Here is a 15,550-nt window from a genome sequence, read left to right as displayed (position 1 = left end):
CCCTCACTCTTTGTATCACATAATATAGCATTTGATTATATAATGTGTGGCATCTATATCATGGGACTTAATCCTGACTCTCCAATAAAAGTGTAAATTATTTGAGCATAGAGAACAAACAGTAACAATAACACCACCTACAAGTCATTGAGGGCTTACATTCTCAGCTTTGACTGTTTTCATATATATCTCACTTATACTCAAAACTCCAAAGTGTGCAAATTATTACCCCTTTTCAGAAATAAGGAAATTGAGGTTCAGGAAGTTTAGTGGTTGACCCAAGCTATTAAGTGGCAGAGTGAGAACTTACACCCAGGTCTATCTTATTCTAAAGCCTGTTAGTCGCTTAACAATGTCCTTCCTTTTCTTAAACCTTTTCAACACTATCATGATGCAGGACACAGAACAGATGTTTGACTGGAAGAAGGCCTACTGTTTCCTATTGTTTCCTGGTACTTACAGCTCTGCAGCATCTCTGTCAATGTTTCCACAGATGCTTTCTCAGCACTCTCAAACCCTGCCTCTGTCAGCAGGGAGCTCACAACCACTTGCAGGGTTCGCCTCCGGGCCAGATGGTAGTTATCAGCAGGGTTAGTGGACTGTTTACTTCCTGATCTCTGTGAATCAGCAGCCCAGAAACAGAGAACATTTTTATTCACTGGACAATGATGCAATTAGAGCTCACATACTGTCACTGGCAAGCAAAGGTTCTTTTGCTAAATACTTATCGGTACTCTTGGCCAAATGAACAGTAACTGAGCATCCTAGGGGCTCTAAATTCGGAGACAACCTTTCTGCCTACCTAACACTTAACAATTTCATAACACAAAGCGGCTGTTTTTTCTATTTTAGCAGATTTTCAGAATATATAGCTGAAGAAACATGCATGATGGGACTGGAACTCGTGCCCATCTCCCAGAAAAAAAGTGATCTCTCTCTCTCGTTCTTCCCATCTCCATACCATTTCACTAACGAGGAGAGTCAAAGCAACAAACAACACATGAAGCTAAGAGGACAGAAAAAGTAGGAAACCTAAATTATTTTGAAATGCGAATCCCTCCCCAACTTTAGCGGGCCAATAAGAAGGCGAAAACGGCCTCAGTGGACCAATCAGGAGCTGTTCCGGGTTCCCAACCCCCCCCCCAACAAAGAACGGGCCAATCAGTACACAGGTCCACCGACTCCGGAGGCCGCCGCCAAGTCTCGAGAATGGCGGGGGAGGGGGCGGGGGGGTGGCAGTCACGTACGGCCTGAAAGACCCTCCTCCACGCAGGGTTCAGGGTGGAGCTGGGTTTCTGGGTATGGGCTCTTAGCCCGGATAGGGGGAAAGTCGGGAATGCCCCGACTTTCTCGGCTCCGGCCCCGCGCCTGCCTCCCGCCCTTACCGTTCCGGAGCCCGCAGCCCCGGCAGTGGCCGCCGCGTCGGCCATCTTGCCCTGGCGTAATGTGCGCGAGTGCGGGGCACGACGGGACTTGTAGTCAAGGGGCGGGGCGGGAGCCAGGGGCGGGGCAGGAGCCAGGGGCGGGGCGGGAGCCAGGGGCGGGGCGAAGCGTGCCGGGCGGAGCTTTCCGAGGCCTTGCGAGGTCCGCAGGGTGACCCCCCACCCCAACCCCGGCTCACGTGACCTTTTGTGAGCGGTGGGTTCAGTTAGCCCCGGAAGTTTGCCCCGGAAAATGAGCCCACGGTTTCACACCTTTTTTTAAATGAAATCGCTTTTTCATGAAAAGCACATCCCTGGGACGCTCCGAACTTTCCTGGATGGTTGTGTGGGGTTCCGCCGGGTCCCCATGATTTGCTCTCTAAGAGAGGGGCCTGGGAACCTGTATTCTTAAGTCTCCAGGTGATTCTTATGAGCGGGAAATCTGAAGGGAAACCCTGTTTTGTGCTGGGGTCTCCGCAGCCCCACTTGGAACTAGAGCTTCACAGCCACCCAGTTCTGGTGTTCCGGTGCATCACGCTGCCCTCTCGCCCTGTGTGAATCTGCAGGCGTTTGCGGGCGAGCCTGAAGGCGCCGCTGGCTGGAGGCTGTCGCTCGCCGGTCTCCCTCCCAGGCCGTTGCGTCCACGCGGTGCCTGTGGTTTTCTGTGGTTCGCTCGCGGGTCAGCCTCCTCCGGATGAGAGGGCGGGGGTCTTCCCTGCACCGTCCCGTTTGCGGGTGTCTGGCAGGACGCAGAGGCTGGATTTGAACCTCAGAACTCGCCAGCTCTGGGTCTTCGGATACATTGCCTGACTTCACTGTGCCTCAGTTTCCTCTCTTGTAAAACTAGGATGGGATGAGATGGATAGGGGTTGGGGGTGAGCTAATACAGACGAAGGGTCTATCATGTGCAGACTTAAGAGGTCAAGAAACAGCGCCTAATGTTTTATTTCCTGCGTGGCGAACGGATGAGTGGAAAATGCTCAGAGGCCGATGACTGGAATCCTGCGCAGCGCCTGCCCGCCGGGAGCACTTGTGCCTGGGGGGCACCCCCATCACCCCCTCACCTGGGGCGCGTGGCACGCGTGGGGCGGCGTCTGAGGGCCAGGATCGCGGCGCCCGGCGAACCGCCGGGAGGAGTCGGGGCCCAAACCTTCGCTGAGCGGAGCACCCAGCCCCTTTGTCTCCCCCGCCCCCTCTTCCCCACTTCCTGCCCAGCTTTAAACTCGGGATTGGCGGCGAGGCGCCGACTTTGTAAACACGCCGCGTCTGCGGCAGCGGAGGCTGGTTCTGTTTGGGCGCCTGGGGGAGGGGTGCACGCCCCTCCCCGAGGCTGGAGGTGGCGACCCCCCTACACACACACACCTCCCCAGAGACAGAAGCCAGAGGCGGCGGGAGAGAGTGTTTGCGGCCACGGTCGATGCTCCGGGGGCTCACCTGCCGAGAAGGTAGGCTTGAGGGCTGGAGAAACCAAGATAGATGGGTGTCAGCGACACCCTGCTTTCCTGGAACCTCCAAGCTGAGACTGGCGGGGGATCGGGGATGGGGGGCGGTGGTTAGAGAGGTCACTGCGTCTCATCACCTCCCGTTGTCTCTCAAAGCTCAACTCACTTTCTCTCTGAGTTGCACGTGGCTGAAGGGCAGAGAAGCCCCCCCCAAAGCTCTCTGCTTTCTCTGTGTCCGCACAGACCCCCTCCAAGCTGAACTGGAAGCCCAGTGCCCTCACTGGGCTTTCTGTTGTCGTTCTGCATACCTCAGAGATGAACTGGGAGGCTGAGGGAGGGCAGAGGGTGGGCAGGGAGCCTTGGGGCCCTTCTGCCAGCCGGGGCCGGGGGAGCAGGCTGGAAGACAGGACGGCAGAGAGGGGTCTCGCAATGGTGGTCTCTCTAGTGTCTGATGGGTAGATGGCATCTACCGACAAGTGATGGCTCTAGCCTCTTCTGTGTCTTTCAATGTGTCAACAAGAGGAGTAACTGAAGACATTGGTTGCTGTTACTGAGGGAGCCTTAATGTATTCATCTGCAAACATTGATTGAGCACCTACTGTGTGTCTGGGATTTGGCTGGGATGCTGAGGGTACAAAGGTGTTATTCATCCACAGTGATCTCGCCTGAGTCATAGAACAACAGAGACAAGATGCCAAGTTGGGGTGGCTGGGAAGGCTTCAGAGAGAAGAGGACATTTAAGTTGGGTTCTCAATGATGGAAAGTCAGCAGGCAGAAAAGTGGTGGGGTCTTTGTGGGCAGCTTACTCATTCTACAGAGCTGGACTGAACCCTGACTGTTGGGTTGGGCATTGGGAAACAATGGGGACACAGAAACAGCTGCTGCTCTCTTTAACCCTGCTGTCTAGACACGAAGAAGAGATAGGAATGAACAGGATGGATTCTGGGAAAGGCATGTTTCTGGGCTGGTTCCCAGGACCCCAGAAATTCCCAAGTAGGTGCAGCAGGGAGAGTCCACACAATGCTGGGGTACCCACCCCCCAGCCCTGGATGCTAAGACTGTTTCCTGTAACAAATCTAAGCCCCCAGCTCAGTTCTCCTTGGCACTAGAGGTGAGTGAAAAGAAGTGGATCTGCCATTGTTTTCCTGCCGCTGCCTCTGTATTTTCAATTCCCAGGCTCACTTGAGAGATGGCTGACACAACAATTTATGAATTCATTCAGTTGTCTGCTGAGACCACGCTATCTGCACAGGCTAAACAGTGGGGACATAAGGGCCAAACAAGTCAGAGCTTCTACTCCCCAGGAATTCGGGATCAAAAGCATCTCTGAGGATTCCACCAATATCCCAGTCTCTGCCCAGTCTTTGAGACCATGACCTCCATGGTCCCAAGTGCCTTCTCTTTTCCATTTCTATCAAGGGTTCAGAACACTAGCTAAGGCTTATATAGCACTGTCAGGCACTCTTCCAAATGTTTTAGGTGTAATGTCTCCTGTAATCTTCCCAACAGTCCTGTGAGGTGAACACTAGTATTATCTCCATCTTTGTTGTTAACTCGCTAAGTCATATCCAACTTTTTTGCGACCCCATGGACTGTAGCCCACCAGGCGCCTCTGTCCGTGGGATATCCCATCTTACAGATGAGGAAATTCGGGCCTGGGGGAGATAATTTTCCAGAGGACAGGGTTGGGATTTAAACCCAGGTTACTTGACTTGGGAGGCCCTGTTCTTAACCATTGGGATAGCCCACCTCCTTGACTGACCACATGGAATGTGCCCTTAAGCCAGGGGCTTAGGAATTTCCCAAAGGGAGTCTGTGGTCCTGTATCTCAAATGATGCAGAGGAGAGCAATTTGTTAGCTGAGTGTGGGTGCAGGTGCTGTTTACAGGGAGCCCCAGCAGGCCTGGATCAGAGTTGTGGGGACTACACAGAGCTTGTATCCCTTCCTAATGACCCTGTGTGTGTGTGTGTGTGTGTGTATTCTCCTGAGTAAGCCTCACTCACAAACAGGAATAAACCAAGGTTTGATGCAGGAAAGATGCATGGAGGTGATGTGCCAGAATCTAGGGAGATGGGAAACCAAGACACTTCTTTTGTTGGGAATCTTTAAGAAGAGCAGAATCCTTCATGTTCTGGACCCCAACTTGGTAGCTGAGTCAGGAAGATGGTCAGGGAGTGACCTTAAGCAGTCTTAAGACACGCACCTTTCTTCCTCACAGCCGCTGCATCCCAGAGCTGCGTCCCCAAACTGCATCTGCACATCTGAGATGCATCCCTCTAGGCAGACCGGGACTCAGCCATGATGCCAGCCAGGTCACAGGGCGGAGGCTCCATGGATTCCTGCTGATGTTCCATTATCTCTCTGGAACTAGATTTCCCACATGAGGCCTCTAAACAGATCTGGGGAGGCCCAGAGGTCCCTCTCTGCCTGCAGTCAGACTAGCTCTAGTGTCTCGGGGGCAGGTGGCGGGGGCGGGGGGTGGGGTGGTGGAGGTGGGGATGGGTGTTGATGCTGGGAGTTGAGGGTAGATGGTGGTCACACCTCCATCACAGGTAAGCAGGATGTGAAGATCAGAACTGTGTGGACCTCCAGGCTGCTCCTCGGCACACACACCCCCTCCTCCTCCTGTAGGGTGGGGTGTGATGGAAGCCTTGGCAAGCCCCAGCCCACTGCCCCAGGCGCTGTTCTTTTGCTTGAGAACAGGTTGTACTCTTGAGAAACCACAAGAGGAAGTTTAGGGAGGGCTGGGGGTGAGGAAAGTTCTGGGGCCCCTGCCAAGTTTCCCTTTCTCTGCTGCGCGGAGGTGTGTTTGTTTTGGTGTGTTTCTCTTGCCCTCAAAGACATTTAAATTTTAAACCCTCTGAGTTTCAAAGAGCTGTCAAGGCCTGCTCCTGTACTCTGTGTGTGTGTATAGGTGGGTGGGGGGACTGTGGAGGTGGTCAGAGACCCCCCTGGAAATGGGGTTGCAACATGGTACTCATTTTTTGGATTTTGTGCTGGGATTTGTGTTGTTTGGCTAGCTAACTCCACAAAGTCTTCTTTTCATCTCTGCCCTTTCACCTTATTCTTGCCCGCAGCACTCACTGCAGCCCCAAACACTAGCAAATGTGATTATAGTGGCCACTTAGGAGCTGAATGATGTTGCCAGGAGCTGTTCTACCTGCCTTATCTCATTTCACATTCACCATAATGCCAACAAGTAAATGCTTCTAGTCCCAATTTACAGATGAAGAAACTGAATTTCAGAAAGGCTTAGAAGCTTACCTGAGCTAGTAAGGGGCAGAACCCAGATTTGAACCCTGGTCTGATTTCAGAGCCTGTGCTCCAGATGTCTATTTAATCCTCAGATCAGAGCATCAACTTCCTGAATACACACCCTGCACAGTAGGAGGTTGAGATCCCAAGGTTTTTTGTTGTTGTTTGCTGAGCTGCATGGCATGCAGAGATCTTAGTTCCCTGACAAGGAATTGAACCTGTTCCCCCTGCTGTGAAACTTGGGTGTCTTAACTGCTGGACCACCAAGGAAGTCCCAACCCAAAAATGTTTTAAAATGATTCTGCTAGTGCGGGGAGGGAGGTGGCCTGCATATAGAGTTGGAAGAGGGATTCTCTGGAAGTTAATATTAAAAAGGATGGAACTCCCTGGTGGTCCAGTGGTTAGGACTCGGCGCTGTCACTGCCAAGGGCCCAGATTCAATCCCTGGTCCAAGGAACAACTAAGATCTCACAGGACTCTGTGCAGCCAAAAAGAAAAAAGACAACCATATAACTGAGGGAAAGGAAAGGAAGAGTAAGTGGGTGCTAAACAACTCTGGAAGTTTGAGGCAAATGGGGAGAAGATTTAGGAGGGTTATTGTAGTTGTGTTCAGACATTTGAAAGGCTGCCTTTGGAAGCCCCCAGGTAGGGGACTGGTAGAGGCAGATTTCCACAAAGCATAAACACTTTCTAACAAATAATTGCCTAATCTTCTTTCTGCAGAAGTGAGTTCCTCATTTAGGGGTGTATAGAGCACATGCTCAGGTGAGGCTTCTGCCAGGTGAAGCCCTTCAAACTCCTTCTAAGCCTCTAAGCCTCCCATGGGATTACTGACTGGCTTACCTCCCCAGGGCTTTCCTGGTAGCTCAGCTGGTAAAGAATCCGCCGGCAATGCAGGAGACCCCGGCTCAATTCCTGGGTCGGGAAGTCCCCTGGAGAAGGGATAGGCTACCCACTCCAGTATTCTTGGGCTTCCTTCCCTGGTGGCTCAGATGGTGAAGAATCCGCCTGCAATGCGGGAAACCTAGGTTCGATCCCTGGGTTGGGAAGATGCCCTGGAGGAGGGAACGGCTCCCCACTCCAGTATTCTTGCCTGGAGAATCCCATGGACAGAGGAGCCTGGCAGGCTACAGTCTATGGGGTCGCAGAGAGTCCGACACGACTGAAAGACTTGCACTTCACTTACCTCCCCATGTGTCCACCAGGCGGCGCTGTTGCCTAGCGCGCGACTCCAAGGCTGCTGGATGGGCTGGCTGAAGAGCGCCACCTGGTCCTGCAGCTACCGGCTTGGTTTCCTGGGGCTTTTCCCCGACCTCATCCCCAGCTGTGAACACACCAGGGCCCAGAGAGCCACTTTTGACCCAGCACCGTCCCCATGAAATGTGGTCGCAGGTCTCCTCGTGGCTCGGGCCGGAACGTGTGGGCCTGGGCCGCTGGGATAGGCTCACTTCCCGGCTAGGGCAGGCTCCCTTCCCAGGCCCGGGGTCCCCTCCCTCCCCTCCTGCTCTTTCCCCTCCCTGGTTTTCCTTTGTCCTGAAGATAGAAGGAGCCGCGTTAGGAGCCGAGGGCAAGCCCAGCAGCCCTTGTCAGCGTGGCCTTTCATAGCCTTCAAGGGCATGACACCCGCATCATGTCATCTTTTTTTAAGGTCCTCCAAAACCGCGCCTCTCAGAAACTATTTGTCCTCAGCAACCTGCCCAGTTCTCCCACCGTGCTTAGAACCACCCTAGGACAGCCACTCCTAAGGAGAGCCAGCCGGGGCCCAGGCGTTGTCCCCAGGAAGGAGGGAGGGCCAGAGCGGTTACCTGGTGCCTCGTTTGTTGGCCCAGATCTGCGTTCTAGCCTCTCAGACCTTTAGAAAGGCCCAGAACCACTGGGGTTCCCCGCCCCCTCAGGGCAGGCCGGGCTCAGCCTGTGCCAGGGCAGAGAGTGCAGTTACAAACCTTGGGGCCAGGGGGCGCCATGGAGGCCACGCCCAGAGAGAGGGGCCTTAACCGCCGGTTGCAAGCACTCCCCACCCCTCACCACCACCCTGTTAGGCGGGAGTTCCATTGTATGGAAGGAGCAAGGCAAGGCACCGAGGGTTAAGCAGCAGGACAGTTTCGGAGCTGGAAGTCTGTCGTGGCCCTTTGCCTGTCTGATTTGTGCACGTGAGCACCTAACCCGTGCTTTCTCTCATGGAGTGGCTCAGAGAGCCTGGACTCAAGACAGAAACCACCCTGGTTTGAGTCCCAGCTTGGCCCCTTCTTGGCTGTGTGAAACTGTTTCCTTACCTGTCAAGTGGGCGTAACGGTAGCCCCTTCCTCACCGAGTCATTGTGGGGATTAATTGTCCTGACACTCCTGAGCACTTTATAATATCCAGATCAGATCTTTTTGTGTCCTCGTAGCGGCTTTGTGAGGGACATACTATCATGAAGCCTTTTTTGTTCTTTTTGGCTGCACTGGGTATTTGCTGCTGCTCCTGGATCTAGTTGCGGTGGGGGTAAGGGGGGCAGGTGGTGAGGTGAGGGCGACTCTCTAGTCCGCGAGCCTCTTGTGGTGGCCTCTCTCGTTGCTGAGTGTGGGCTTTTGGGTGCCCAGGCTTCAGTGTTTGTGGCATACAAGCTAAGTTGCCCCGTGGCCCATGGAGTTTTCCGGGACCAGGGATGGAGCCTGTATCCCTTGCATTGGAAGGGGCATTCTTAACCACCAAGGAAGTCCCTTGTGATGCCTTTATGTAGACGAGGAAGCTGGGGCACAAAGTGGTTACACAGAGTTAAGGGGCCGAGGCTTCCGGGCCCACGCTCTGCACCAGGCTTAGGAGATAATACGCTCAAAGCCCTGCCAACTACCCAGCAGGTCATACACCCTTACACGCGATACTTCTGTCACCATCATATCATCCTCACGATCATCCCGCAGCCTGAGCTCCAGGGACTGGGCGTGGGGGCCATCCAGCTACGAGAGGGCAGCCCTGGTATCTTTGCTCGCCATCCCACCGATGACTTCATCTCATCCTCTTTTCTAGAATAAAAATCGGCCCACAGTTCTGGCCTGTGGTCAGACCGTTGGACAGAATACTTGAAATTGGGACTGTCCCAGAAACTCCCAATTCTGGCCCCCGCACTGTTTGCTCCAGCTCGGCCTGCCTCCTGTTCTCTGTCCTCTCCCCTCCAGGCTGCACCTCCCAGCCCCTCCCCTGGGGGGCCCCGGGTTCTGGGAAAGGAAGCCAGGAGCAGGGCCTCCGGCAGATGCAGGGCTTGGGCTCCAGCTGGGGGTGTTAGAGGCTGTGGGAGGAGGGAGGAAGGGCCAGGGGACGGGAGGATGGGGTACTAGGGCACTCCCAGCCAGGCGGCATGTCCCCCGGAAGGCCTCTCTCTGCTCTTCATAGACTCTTCTTCCTAAACTCCTGTTTATTATGCTAACTCTGCTGGGTGCTGAGGAAACAGCCTGGAATAAGACCCCAGGGAGGATTTACTCCTCTCTGGCAAGTGGATATCACAAGCTGTCTTTGGATTATGGAGGGAAGAGTGTTTTTTCTTCCCCGCATACGGCCCCGGGGATCAGGACTGCTTTTTGCTTTCCTTCCAGCCCTGTTCCCTTTTCTCTAAGCAGTATCTACTACAGAACCACAGATCGGGAGACTGTTCAGAGGTGGAGTCTATTTTCATCACAGTGAGCGGGGATCTTAGGGTTACGCACTCTCAGATGTGCTGGGTGGCTGAGCTTGGGCCAGAGTGTAGAACTTTCAAATGGTTTCCAGTCTCTTTTTCTTTCCCGTCAGCTGGTACCTGCTGGTCTTAGGGGTGGCCACCATCTTTTCTTAGAATTCTGCCTCTAGGACCAGGCAGAGTTCTTCCTGTTGGGTCTCTTGGTCTCCAAGGAAACAAGAGTTTTTTCTGCTCAGGGCCCAACCTCTTGGGCTCTAACTCAAAACTCTCTTTATAGCCACTGGACATGAGCTTGGTGCCTCCTGGGTGGTCCTCAGAAGTCTTGCGTGTCCCCTGCTTCACCTCACGTGCAGCTCTTAGAGTTGGGTGTTTCTTGTAGGAATCTATTGTGTGGATTTTCTCTGAACCCTCATTTCTTTGCAGACGGGTGGCAGCGAAGATGTTGGGATAATAGAGCACATGTTTGCACGATACATCCATGCGCTGGGAGGTGCCTATGTGTAATATGTACTATGTGTACATAAATTTCTAATGTGCTGTGTGTGTGTGTGCTCATATCCAACTCTTTGCAACCTCATGGACTGTAGCCCCCGAGGCTCCTTTGTCCATGGGAGTCTCCAGGCAAGAATACAGGAATGGGTTGCCATTTCCTCCTCCAAGGGATCTTCCCAATCCAGGGATTGAACCCACATCTCTTGTATCTCCTGCATTGGCAGGCGGATTCTTTACCTCTGTGCCACCTGGGAAGCTCATGTAAATTGATAATAAATGTGGATATTTATTAACTTGTTTCTCATTTATTCCTCACAAGAATCCTCTGAGGTTTCCCTTATTTTGCAGGTAGAGAAACTGAGGCACAGAGGTTAAATAACTTGCCCAAGGTCATACAGCCAGTTAGTGTTGAGAGGCCAGTGGCTGAAAGAACTCTGACTGGAGTCAGACTTCTTTTTATATTTTTTAGTTAAAAAAAAAAAGTTAAAAAAATTGATATTGGGTATTTAGCCGATTAGGGCTTCCCTGGTGGCTTATCTGGTAAAGAGTCCGCCTGGAATACGGGAGACCTGGGTTTGATCCCTGGGTTAGGAGGATCCCCTGGAGAAGGTAACGGCTACCCACTCCAGTATTCTGGCCTGGAGAAATGGGGTCGCAAAGAGTCAAACATGTTTTGATAGTTTCAAGTGAGCAGCAAAGGAGCTCAGCCGTACTGGAGTTGGACCTTTCATGCACACTGTGTGTGTGTGTGTGTGTGTGTGTGTGTGTGTGTGTGAATGTGCACTTTGGAGGGCACTCCCACCAAGGAGTGTGAGTGGACCCCAGGTTCCCTGTCAAGACGTCCTGAACACAGCATTAAGACGGGGCAGAACAGGCAGGTAGGCCCCTGAGCTGTCTCTGTGTGTCCCAAAGCCTCCCCTATCCTTCGGTGCTCCTGGCTGGAGCTGCAGGCTTGTCCCCTAAGCCAAGCAAGATGGCAGGGAAGGAACCAGGAGGACCCCGCCCCTGCCCCAGCAGGCAGGTCAGGTGTTGCAGCTACCCAGGAAGCAGGGGTGGGTGGTGGCGATGTGAGCTCTGCTAGGTGGGGCTGGGGCCCTGACCTTTCTGGGGAGCCCTGGATGAATCAGCCCGACCACAGCCGCCCTAACTGCAACATGGTGCAAACAAGCTTTTCTTCCAGCTCCGTCCCCTCCCCCCGCATTTTCCTTTCTCTCCTTGGCAGGGGTGTGGCACCAGGGCAGTGGCTGTGGCACACCTCTGGAGTTGGTGGTGAAGCTGGGTCCTAGTGCTGGGCCTGCAACTTCACCTTCCAGATACTCCACCCCAGAATGGGCAGCAGCCCCAGCCCAGGGTGGCAGCCACGTACCCTGCCCTGAAGACAGGACTGCGTAGATGTAGGACTCATGGCCCAGCCACCTGGCATGTCCCTCCAACAATATCTGTAAGCCTCAGAGGGCCTGTCCATTCCTCATTGACAGTAGAACCACATTTACTTATTTTTATTGTTGATTTCGTTTGTGGTTGTCCTGGGTCTTCACTGTTGCGCAGGATTCTCTCCAGTTGTGGAGAGCCGGGGCTGCTCCCTCGTGGTGGCTTCTCCTGTCGTGGAGCATGGGCTGTAGGGCACGAGTTTTTCAGCAGTTGTGGTGCGAGGGCTCACTAGTTACATCCCCAGGATCTAGAGCTCAGACTCAAGAGCTGTGACGCACGGGCTTAGCTCCTCCGTGGCGGCATGTGGGATCTGCCTGACCCAGGGATGGAACCTGCATTTGACAGGCGGATTCTTTTACTCCTGAGGCACCAGGGAAGCCCTAGAGCCACGTTTTGTGCTGTGTTGGGTTCACAGTCAGTGTAAAAGCAAAACACATCAACATTACTATTAAGGTCTCCTTAAACTGCTCATAAAACACACTGTGCATGGCTTGGACATTATCTAAGGATCTCCAGCATAGCTGTTTTCATTGAGACAGATGGCCGCGTCTTTGGTGGAACCATTATGCTGAGTTTGGGGAAGGGCTCGAATCATACGAAACCAATGTAAGTGGTTTTCTGAGGCTGTTGGGGACCTCCTCCAGTGGACAGCACTGAATTTGTGATAGTTCAATGTGCATATTTAGGAATTCAGTATGCATTCACTGGACTCTTACTGGTTTCCTGGCTGGCAGGAAAGGTTGGAGTGACAGTGCTGTGGGAATCTGGAGGAAGGAACAGTTTCTTGTGGATGGATTTACCAGGAATGTCTCTGCAGAGGTGCCATTTGAGAAAAATGAAAGAGGAGTGGACTTGATGGGAAGATATTCAGGAGCAGTTTTAAATGGTGATTGTTTCTTTATCTTTTTCTTCTCTGAATATCTGAGGTTTGTTTTTTTTAGCTAAAAGCCTATGACAATTATTAGGCTTATTTATTCTTTATATACATATATATATATACTTGGCTGCACCAAGTCTTAGTTGTGGCACATGGGATCTTTTTTAAAAAAATTAATTTAATTGAAGACTAATTACAATATTGTGGTGTTTTTTGCCATGCATTGACATGAATCAGCCACGGGTATACATGTGTCCCCCTGTCCAGAACACCCCTCCCACCTCCCTCCCCATCCCATCCGTCTGGGTTGTCCCAGCATACCGGCTTTAAGTGCCCTGTTTCATGTATCGAACTTGGACTGGTGATCTATTTCACATATGGTAATATACATGTTTCAGTGTTGTTCTCTCAAATCATCCCACCCTCACCTTCTCCCACAGAGTTCACAAGTCTGTTCTTCAAATCTGTATCTCTTTTGCTGTCTTGCATATAGGGTCGTTGTTACCATCTTTCTGAACACACAAGATCTTTAGTTGAGGCAAGTGAACTCTTAGTGGCAGTGTGTGGAATCTAATTCCCTGACCAGGAATCAAACCTGGGGCCCCCTGCGTCTTAGCCACTGGACCACCAGGAAAGTCCCTATTGTTTGTTGTTGTTTTTGACCCCCCTGCATGACTTATGGGATCTTAGTTCCCCAACCAGGGATGGAACTCATGCCTACTGCTGTGGAAATACAGAGACCTCAACACTGGACCCCCAGGGAAGTCCCCAGGCTTATTTATTCTTTATATTATTATTGATTCTAGTACAACTGATGACTGTTTCTATAGTCACTATTATTTCTATAATAATAATTATTCTTTATATGTTGTTCAGTTGCTCAGTCGTGTCTAATTCTTTGTGACCCCATGGACTGCAGCACACCAGGCTTCCCTACCCTTCACCAGCTCCCAGAGCTTGCTCAAACTCATGTCCATCGAGTCAGTGATGCCATCCAACCATCTCATCCTCTGTCATCCCCTTCTCCTCCTTCCTTCTATCTTTCCCAGCATCAGGGTCTTTTCTAATGAATCGGCTGGCTCACAAATCAGGTGGCCAAAGTATTGGAGCTTCAGTCTCAGCGTCAGTTTTTCCAATGAATATTCAGGGTTGATTTCCTTAGGATGGACTGGTTTGATCTTCTTGCAGTCTAAGGAACTCTCAAGAGCCTTCTCCAACACCACAGTCCAAAGGCATCAATTCTTCGGTGCTCAGCTTTCTTTATAGTCCAGCTTTCATATCCATACATGACTATTGGAAAAACTATAGCTTTGACTATATGGACCTTTGTTGGCAAAGTAATGTCTCTGCTATTACCACTGCCTATTTTTTTAATGGTTTAAAAACTCCAGCAACAGACTGGGGCAGGGAGTTAAAACACTTGAGTAAGGGGGGAAAGCTGGGGCATTTCAGAGACCCCTGTGTCTGCTTTAACTGACTTGTTAGATCTCAGGCAGCAGTTCTCAAACTTTCTAATCTCAGGATCACTCTACACCCTTAAAAATGATTTAGAATCCCAAAGTTTTTGCTTTTCAAAGTGGTAGCTACCGACGTTTGACTTCTAATAAAAAGTGTTAAGTGCAAAATTTTAAAAATATTTATTAATTCCTTTAAAGTAACAATAAAGATCGTTGCAGTAACATAGCATTATATTTTTTATAAGATGATAACTGTATTTTCCAAAACAAAAAAATTTGCAGTGTGGCCTTGTTTTATATTTTTCAAAAATCTCCTTAATGCCCAGCTTAGTAGAAGACAGCTGGGTTCTCATATCTGCTCCTGCTTCAGTCTGTTTCAATATGTTGTTTTGATTGATTTGTATGAAGAAAATCAGGCCTCACACAGTTATGTGGTTGGGAAGAGAGGACCCGGTGGACTGTGGATTAGTGGACATGCAGCTAGAAAGAAACTTTGGGGCAGTGGTGGAGAAGCCAAATAAACAATGTTGGGTTGGGGAGTTAGGACTCGTTTAGGAGGTAATGGGAAGCCACTGAAGACTTAGGCTGTGCTGGGGTTCTGTTGCTGCTCACGGGCTTTCTGCAGCTGTGGCCAGTGGGAGCGTCTCTTCATTACGGCGCATGCGCTTCTCACTGTGATGTCTTCTCTTGTTGTGGAGCACAGGCTGTAGGTACAAGGGCTCACTAGTGATGTATGGGCTTCGTTGCCTCATGGCATGTGAAATCTTCCTGGACCAGGGACCAAACCGGTGTCCCCTGCATTGGCAGGCGGATCCTTAACCACTGGACCACCAGGAAAGTCCATCACTGAAAACTTGTGAGCAAAGAGGTGACATGATCAGAATAGATTTCAGTAGGGCAGTAGGCAAGAAGAGAGCCTACACAAAATAAAAAGGATTGAAACTAGGGTGATGCAGTAGGAATGGAAACAAGGGTGGGGGGCGATTTGGCAAAATATTTTGAAGGTAGAAGCGACAGAACTTAGTAGTTATTCGGTAGGAAGGTATGAAGAGTCACTGGCACTGTGAAATCGCTCTGCTCTTCCCTGTTAGGTACCATGTGTACTCCAAAGATGAAGTATGTGCCCATGTGTTATCGTTTGCTGCTCTCTCGTCTCCTGTCCTTCTGGGATGCAGTAGGTAGTCAGTAAATGAATGAAGGAGCGTTCAAGGACTAGACTACTACGGGATATTTCAGCCTAGGTGGGTGGCAGAATATTGGTGCCATTAACAGAAATTTAAAGACCAAGAGGAAAAGATGTCCATTATCATTAAGTATCATCAAGTAAAGGGTGGGTGGAGATGTCAAGCTATTAATAGAGATAAAATAGTGGGTGGGCCTTGAAATATACTGTTCTCTTGGAAAGGAAGTACATTTTCCTAAGTACTAAAGATTTGGGGAGAAATAGATAATACGTCTAGGAGAGATTGCTCTTGATTATTCTTTATTCTCAAGTTACTCAAGTTCAATAAAGGCAATGTTT

At 51.1% G+C, this 15,550-nt stretch overlaps 2 protein-coding genes across 8 annotated transcripts in view; one reads left to right on the top strand and one right to left on the bottom strand.

Annotated features, from left to right (window-relative positions):
- TAF8 (TATA-box binding protein associated factor 8) overlaps positions 1-1,452 on the bottom strand; it is a 28,956-nt gene extending 27,504 nt beyond the window's left edge. For all 6 annotated transcript variants that reach the window (XR_011251460.1, XR_011251461.1, XR_011251459.1 and 3 more), the window contains exons 1-2: positions 1,386-1,452; positions 461-617 (exon numbers count right to left, since the gene is read on the bottom strand). Coding sequence is in view for 3 of the 6 variants with exons in the window: in XM_069564449.1 (XP_069420550.1) it covers positions 461-617; positions 1,386-1,430 (202 nt within the window). In the remaining 3 variants the exon portion in view is untranslated. The remainder of the gene's footprint in view (positions 1-460; positions 618-1,385) is intronic.
- A 531-nt stretch (positions 1,453-1,983) lies between these two features.
- Positions 1,984-15,550, top strand: part of CCND3 (cyclin D3) — a 95,359-nt gene continuing 81,792 nt past the window's right edge. Inside the window, exon 1 of one of the 2 annotated variants that reach the window (XM_069564441.1) lies at positions 1,984-2,866. In XM_069564441.1, the coding sequence (XP_069420542.1) occupies positions 2,360-2,866 (507 nt within the window). In that variant the 5' untranslated portion in view covers positions 1,984-2,359. The remainder of the gene's footprint in view (positions 2,867-15,550) is intronic. The other variant, XM_069564442.1, reaches the window with a different exon arrangement.

This window comes from Ovis canadensis, chromosome 20, assembly GCF_042477335.2.
Source record: "Ovis canadensis isolate MfBH-ARS-UI-01 breed Bighorn chromosome 20, ARS-UI_OviCan_v2, whole genome shotgun sequence".
In the NCBI taxonomy this organism is placed as follows: Eukaryota; Metazoa; Chordata; class Mammalia; order Artiodactyla; family Bovidae; genus Ovis; species Ovis canadensis.
This window is presented reverse-complemented; position numbering and strand designations above follow the sequence as displayed.